At 31.9% G+C, this 8,162-nt stretch overlaps 1 protein-coding gene across 1 annotated transcript in view; it reads left to right on the forward strand.

The window, feature by feature from the left end:
• The first annotated feature begins 4,648 nt into the window (after window positions 1–4,648).
• The window catches only part of LOC111642591, a 23,637-nt gene continuing 20,123 nt past the window's right edge, over window positions 4,649–8,162 (forward strand). Inside the window, exon 1 of the mRNA XM_023388951.1 lies at window positions 4,649–4,809. Within this exon, the coding sequence (XP_023244719.1) occupies window positions 4,708–4,809 (102 nt within the window). The 5' untranslated portion in view covers window positions 4,649–4,707. The remainder of the gene's footprint in view (window positions 4,810–8,162) is intronic.

The following is an 8,162-nucleotide window of genomic DNA, read 5'->3' on the forward strand; positions in this document are numbered from 1 at the left end:
CAACCACTTTCAAGCCCATATCTCCCACACCCTTATAGCTATCGAGATGCAACCCCCCTGGTGCATGAATGGAGACTTGGGGCTACTACCACATACAAACACCATTCACGTGCGATGTGTAGTTTTGGTGGAAAAGTGAAATATAGGGACATACATGTCCATTGATTGGAAAAAAGTTGCAACATTTTCTAAGTTAGCTAGAGCTTCTACAGATGTTGGAGCATCATTACCATCTTCATTTATTCCACCATCATTTTATAATCTAATTCTTGAAAGTCAGGAGTAGTGTCAGAAATAACTAATAATTTCATCATCATTTAAGGAGTATGATGTCAAACAGTCTTGGTCATAAGAAACATATTCAATTACATCAGTGCTGGTAGCATCAACAATACCAATGTCACTGAAACACTTTAATAGATCTTGCAGAAACATAAAAAGAGTGAAGCAAGTGCAGAACCATGGAATACTAAAAATGCAAGTGAACAAGATCTTGCAGATCTTGTTCACTTGCATTTTTAGTATTTCATGGTTTTTCACTTGCTGATATTTTAGGATTAATCATAGGAGGAAGGCATTGAGATTTTACCCAATCATATCTGGGCTCTGTTCTTTCCAAACTTCATTAAACATGTACATTACATCTTTCAAATTAATGTTGGGCATTTGATCAGTTGCATCAACTGTAGCTATGACATTTGTAAACAGCATTTTTCTGTATCTGCATTTTATAGAACAAATTATACCTGAATCTAGTAGCTGCAAAAAAACTAATAGCATTTGCAGGTAAATAAACAGGTACAATTTGTTTCATTTTAAGGGTATGTTCGTAAAGTCAAACGTGTTAAGCATGTTAGTAATGAATGGGTCAAAAAGTAGTAGTCTAGCTCAGTGCACATGCTCTGCAGTGATGACGTTTTGAATGAAATTCTAACAGCATTCACGAAGGAAAGAGTTAGTTTATTTTATTAAGAAAATGGTGCCTGATGATATCAATGTTTCTGAATCTGCTCAAATGTTTAAATTGTGAATTAAAAGGTGAAACGATAGAAATAACTGTCTACCCGAAGCAATTTAAGAAAAATATTTCTGATAAGGCTGCACTAGCAACATTGATAACCTTGATTTTAGAAACAGCCATTTAGTTATAAACAAATTGGTTGAAAAGTCTAACGAAATAAGAATGATGACGTCATTCTTGTTTAACTCATTTGACTTTACAAACGTATCCTAAGTTCATGATGACTGATACAGTTGTCTACGATGAGATCAATTTTTCTTTTAGATTTTAAAAGTTCTGTTTTCCATTCATTTATCCAATCTTGAAATACTGTATTTTTGAATTTATCCACAAATTGGACTGAACAGTGTAACTCACTGGCAAGACTTTTAAGTGTATGTTTTTGAAACATCTAGGTTTTTTGAAGAGTGAATAACCATAGGCCATTTCTTTTTTCTCCATTCACTAACACAGAATGAAGCAGTAATTCTCTCTCTTGAAGTTTTTCCCTCTGCTTGAGTAATTTTTTTCCATAATGTTTGTTTTGATAATGCTTTGTAAACAATTCTGGTTTCATCTGCATTAAAAATATCAGCTGTTTAAACTTTTGCAAAATCTCCTGAAATTTTGGCAAAGCAGCAATTGCTCCTTCAATATCAGCACTTGCAACTTCTCCTTTAAATGTTTTAGAGACAAATCTATGATGACTTGTATCTATGAAGTTTTGTAACCATCATTAGATGCTTTAAATTCAGTTTCTGGAATGTTCATTGTTTTGGAATATTGTAAAGCTTTATTTTTCAGCATATCATCAGTAATGAGAATGTTAACCATGTTATTTTCTCCAACCCACATCACTAGAACTTTTTCCCAAGTCCACAAATTTCCCAAATCAAACATTTTATTTTATTTTTTTCATTTTTTAATTAGTGACAAGTGCACCAGTGTTTAAGTGTTCAACTCCTTTTTTTTTATTTTGCTGATAGCAGTTGGATGAACATCAAATTGTTCAGCAATAGCTTGCATAGCAACACCTTTGCTAAGCAGTTCCAAAATTTCAGTTTTTTATTTTAGATTTAAAGAAATTTCTTTTTTTACTGTTTCCACTCATTTTGTGTAGTAGACTAGTCATTGATTATATAGGAAATATAAATCTAAACTGAACTGAATATTTCACAAGATTCTAAAATATTTACAATAGAACACATGTAAATGTGACTATAGAATATAAACACAAGAAATATAAAAATAAGACTTACTTTTGAAAAGAATACAATTGTTATTGCAGTAAATGTGCACTCCTACAACAAAACTCCAACAACCAAAAGCTGGCAAATACAGGTTTTGGTTTGTTTTTTCTACCCATACTTGTGGCACCATCTAAAAAAAAGGGAGGAATGAATTCCTGTATATTACCATATATATATGGGTAGAAGATAGAACTGGAGCTAAAATAGATTCTATTGTGCAACAAATTCTGTTAAATTGTTGCTCCTCAATTAATTAACAAGTATTGAACTACTAATTAAAGTATCTTATTATAGAATATTACTTATATAATATATGAGTATAAATAAAAGAGTATTTTATTATCTTAATGATTTTTGATAATGTTACGGGTATTAGGTGACACAATTGAGGGAAGTGACAAAATCAAGTTGCAAAGGTCTTAACTAAATAGAGTGACAGAAGGAGTGATATTTGTGAGGGTGACAAAAATGAGGGATTAGTGTAGTTGGCATTCTTTGTTGTGAATGTGATCTCTGTTTTAACATTTTTGTCTCTGCCCTATGGGCACTAACAGTGCCTTTTTTCCAGGGCTGTGGAGTCGCGTAAAAATCTACCGACTCCGACTCCGACTTTTCCTTACCATCTGACTCCGACTAGGGCAGACTTGTTACTGATAGAGACCCGGAAATTCTGATGTCATCACGTGACCTCAGAATAAAATATTCAATAAATAGAGTTGTAATAAAGATAGAAACTTTTTATTTCAAAGCTAAAAGACTTCTCTAAATAATATATAAATATGTATTTGATAATTTTTACTTTTCCAGCTGTTATATATATAACAGAGGAAAAGTGTAGTGCTTGGTCAAAAAATGACCCCTCCCAAATTTTTACATTTTTGGACTCGGGACACCTTGAAATTTCGAGCTATGCAAAAGATTCGAGGTTTTTTCTATATGTGTGGATGTTAGACTGTGTGGGGGGGGGCATGATTTTGTTCACCCAGTTTGAAGCCTAATAATTTCTGTGGTCAGAATCAGAATCAGATGGTTTAACACGGGAGTTAGTTATTTAAGTCAAAGTGGTTGAACTAAATCATGTCCCCATATACATTTTAACATCTTAGGCGAGAACATCTTAACGGGTTTTACTGTACTATTATAAAATGGCAAAAAAGCTTACTTTGAGGGTAAAGACAAGTTTTATTTTATTTTTTTAAATTTTGAACGCTAATAACAAGTAAAATATTCATTAAGAGATATGACACATGACCACTTTTATGTCTTCATCCTGTCGACCTTTAATTAAGAACCAAAATTTAATAGTATTAATACCCCTTTATACGCAAGCTACAGTGCCACGTTTCGTTTCTTAAACTTTACCCGTTCTGAGATGTTTAATATCTCAGAACAGAAAATAACGAAATTAAACAAATTAGACGCCAATACACACGCGTGCATGAATTTTTCCCCTTTATTGACTTTTTTGAGGGGTTTGGGAGGTCTCCAAATGTGTAGATTTTCAAAAAAAAAAAAAAACTTGGAGGGTCAAATTTGACACAATTCCAATAGTTTTCCGTTTTATATACATAACAAGTTGATAAGTAAAAAGGAGTCTGAGTCGGCGTATTTTTTGATGACTCCGACTCTGACTCCGGCTAAAACATCAAAACTCCACGACTCCGACTCCAACTCCACAGCCCTGCTTTTTTCACGTCTGTAGAGGGACAGAGGTTCAGCTAGACCCACAATGGGGTAGCTGGGTGGTGAGTGATAGGGTCCATCATATTTAGAATGACTGACTATTCATCAAAAAATCCTTGGGTTTGTTGATCTGTGTGGATTTGATTTTGGGTCCTTCAGAACGATGACAGCTTGTCTGCCTTAATCATTCGTGTTTCATATGACTCTTAACCACCAATGGCTGTCTGGATAAATCACCAAACACTGGACCAACAAGTCAGATTTGCATTTTACCAATGGGTTGGCATGTGGAGTTTTTCAGGTTTTTGTCACATGTCCTATATCTGTATAGGGGCCAGTTTTCCATAGAAGTGTTTCCAGGAGACATTCCCATTGGCAAATCACTAATTAGCTATAAGCACATTAAGTATGACTTTTATGATGATATTAAGTAGCACTAATTCTAGAAACTAAAAAAACTGATGAAGATATTCAAGGAAGCAACATGAAAAGAATTAAACACTTCAATTATTTTCATTCAGATATTGGATATAATATCATTTTATTGCACATGCACTTCAAATATATTTGTAAATAAAATTTTTTGCATGAGATTTACATAGATATAATATAAAATATCTGATATGTCTTTTGAGAGAGATACTTGTGGAAGTGCTGTTTTGAAATTTTTTTATAATGCTTTAATTATTTAATATGAATTATAATTATGTTTTGAAAACATTTAAATTTCATTAGGTAGGAGATACATTTATATATTATAAAAGAAAAAATAAGATGCCTGAGTGTGTTCAAGGACTTGGACAATGCTTAATGGAATATTTGCATCTAGATTCAAGATATATTCATATTCAAAGATCTTCTGAAAACTTTGAAGAGGTAAACCAAATATTTTTATAATATTATAATTTTTTACATGTATTCACGTGTGCTATTTGAGAATAACAGTTTATTATATTTTTTATAAAACAAATTAAAGATTATAAAAAATAAATTATAAACACATACTGTAAATAATTACTATAACAAGAAAAATTTTCTAAAATGTTTTCTTGTTATAGCACTAATTTACAGTATGTGGTCTTAATGAAAGTCAGGCTATGCGTAGCCTGACTTTCATTGAAACAGATTAGCATGGAATATAAATGAGAATACATTGTTTTGTATTCTGTGTTTTTTGTCTGTTAGGACATATTGAAAATACACTTTATTACATCATATTATATCAATAAAGTTTAATGCGGTAATAGTCATTTTGTCCCCTGGTTGATTAAATGTTGTAAACATTAGCTTTAGTTATCTTGTCTCATATGTTTCAGGATAAAAGGAATTTGATTACTTCTTATAAGTTTATAATTGTTTTTTTAATTTATCATTATAAAAATTTCTTCTATAAATTGTTAGATAAATTTTTATGCATATCAGCTTTTATTTAAATAACCGAATCTCATCTTTAAAGCTTGAAATAATAAATGCAGTTACTAACTACTCTAAGATTTCTGAAAATTTAGCGAAACAATGTAAAATTATTAAATACCATAAACTAGTAAATAGATACAGTATTTATTTAACAAACTTTAACAGAAAATGAGATACATAAAATGTACAATATATAGTAGATGTATTTTTTTAATTACAGTAGAGCATCATTTATCCGAATCAATTGGGGACTGGGGTTGGTCGGATAACTTATTTTTTGGATAACCGATTATGTACGAAAAAATACATTAATCTATCCCATGTTGAAATTTTTCTCTGTTGCATGTTGCTTCGCGTTGAATTTTCGTTGATGTTAAGCCTAACGTAAACTTTTTAAAATAATAATCATGGCTATTGTATCATTAAAAATTATTCTTTTATTTTATATCAAAAACGTTTGATTCGGCATGACACACAGTCCTCAAAAAAAACCACACAAAAGTGACAGTGCTGCCAGCTAAAACACACACAAACATAAAAAATATTGGAGTAGCCTAAGATATAGCCAAAGATTGCAGCACCATGGCACTAGCGAAAATTTAAATTTGCTGACTGGAATTCTTTCGGATAAACGACGCTCTACTGTATTTACTTATTATTGCTATATAGAAAGTAACTCTCACTATACAGAATGATACTAGCTGCCATTTCAAGTACAGTTTGTTTTAAAAATCAGAATGTTCATAAATAAAATATTTAAATACTTCATTAATAATGTATGTGAGAGCCGAAATTAGTGGAATTATTTTGTTTAAATATATTTTTGTTGAGAGAAAAATTAAAGAGACAAAACGAAAACCAAAATTTTCAAAGATAATTAAACTGTTTGCCCACAGACTTATTTCCTTGTTGAAGATAATACATTGAGTGTGTCACCCAGAATCTATGATGAAAAATTCAACTATTGGATGACTGTAGAAAAACTTCTAATAATGCCATGGAAAAAACCCAGGACAGACCTCCTAATAAAAGGGAAGGGTTGATGATACAGATACAGATATATTTTATTCAACAAACTAGGTACAGTGTATACTGGGCACCACATAGGTATAACCCAGTTTGATACAGTGAAAATAGTGACATGATAGATATATAGTATTTATTACAATTATTAGTGGATTATATAACAAGGAATTTGTTACAGATATATATAATTGGTGATTATGTACAGTACAATAGTTAGTAGGATATAATAATATAAAGAAATAAAATTAAATTAAATATCAGGTACAATTAATTCAGTAAAAAATAATCAATTAATACAAAAGGAATTAGTTACAAGTACTTATTTACAATATATACATGCAATGACAAACAAGTTTACATTTAATACAAATTACAATGTCTTAGCAATATGGTACGTTGACATAAATTTGAAGATACACAGGGTGGTTACGTTGATGAGATGATTGTCACCAAAGCAACAAGCACAGAAGGGTGTGAATAGAACAAGGTGAGGCCAGAAAAGACAAGGTGATCTTGGCAGAGGAGGCTAGGAGTAGGCATTGACCATGGTTCGTACAAAGTATTTAGTGATGAGTGTTAAGAAGGCATCATAAGTGTCCTCATAGTCAAAGATTCTCGTACAGTCAGTGGGCCATATTCCACCATGTGCCTCAATAGTGAGCTTAAGGTGAAACCTTTCTGGTTCTAACATCAGGCAGTCGAAGAAGTAGTGTCGACTGCCGTCCACGACACTGCACAGGGAGCAGTTAGGATTGGATGCATTAGTGAACCTTATAAGGTATGAGTTGAATCTGCCATGATTACTGAGGAATTGACTAGCATGATGGCAAGGTTTGTACCACCTGCTAAAGATAAAAGGCTCAATGAGAGGGATGAAATTAAATGTAGTACTAGCTTACCCGTCGCGCATTGCTGCAATCTCAGAAGAAACAAAATTCAAGCAAACTTGTTATAATAAAATTCAATTTACATTTTATCATTTTTTTATTGAAACTTATTATTATTATTATCCATTTTCATTGGGAAACCATTTCAAAGTGTCATTTCAATTTTATTTATTTATTGGAGTGCTTGTGGATACATGATATTTTTTGTTTTTCCGTCTGGTGCGTACATGAATAAATCAGAAGGTTTTCCTGTGCATGAGCTGGCCACATACAGTTGTCCATGTGAGAAGCATGGATTCTCCAAATGTAGCCCACACACTTGCAGCGATTGTCAGAAGTGCGATATTCCCCATTTTTATATATATATATTTTTAATCCTTTATAATTTTAATTATTTAATTGCTCCTTCCTCTCTTCCTTGGCATGTTGTGAAATTTCTGATAGTTGGATAATAAACCATTTTATTGTAATTTCTTTTTTTAAATTATTGTGAGTTGATATTAAAATTTGGAAAAGGGGGATCCCTAGATTGGTAAAATAGGCAAATTTCCTCCTACAACTTCGGTTGTTGCTCGGGATACAGTTAAGGTTTTAACAAAGTTCGAGCGAATACATAATTAGCAAAAAATAGTTGAAATAAAGTGATTAAACAAAAATTATTACAAATATCGTAAATAACAGTTCACAAATGCATATATAGAGATACAGTCGACCCCCCTATAAGATCGTTGATTTTTCCGTTTTATCTGAATTACATGTTGTACGAGTCACTTAGATTTTACAAATACATGTGCCTGGCTGTGAACGGCTCACATATTTGTAAAATCTAAGTGACTCGTACAACATGTAATTCAGATAAAACGGAAAAATCAACGATCTTATAGGGGGGTCGACTGTATA

Source organism: Centruroides sculpturatus, unplaced genomic scaffold (assembly GCF_000671375.1).
Source record: "Centruroides sculpturatus isolate CEXI.00-Female unplaced genomic scaffold, Cexi_2.0 scaffold1241, whole genome shotgun sequence".
NCBI lineage: Eukaryota > Metazoa > Arthropoda > Arachnida > Scorpiones > Buthidae > Centruroides > Centruroides sculpturatus.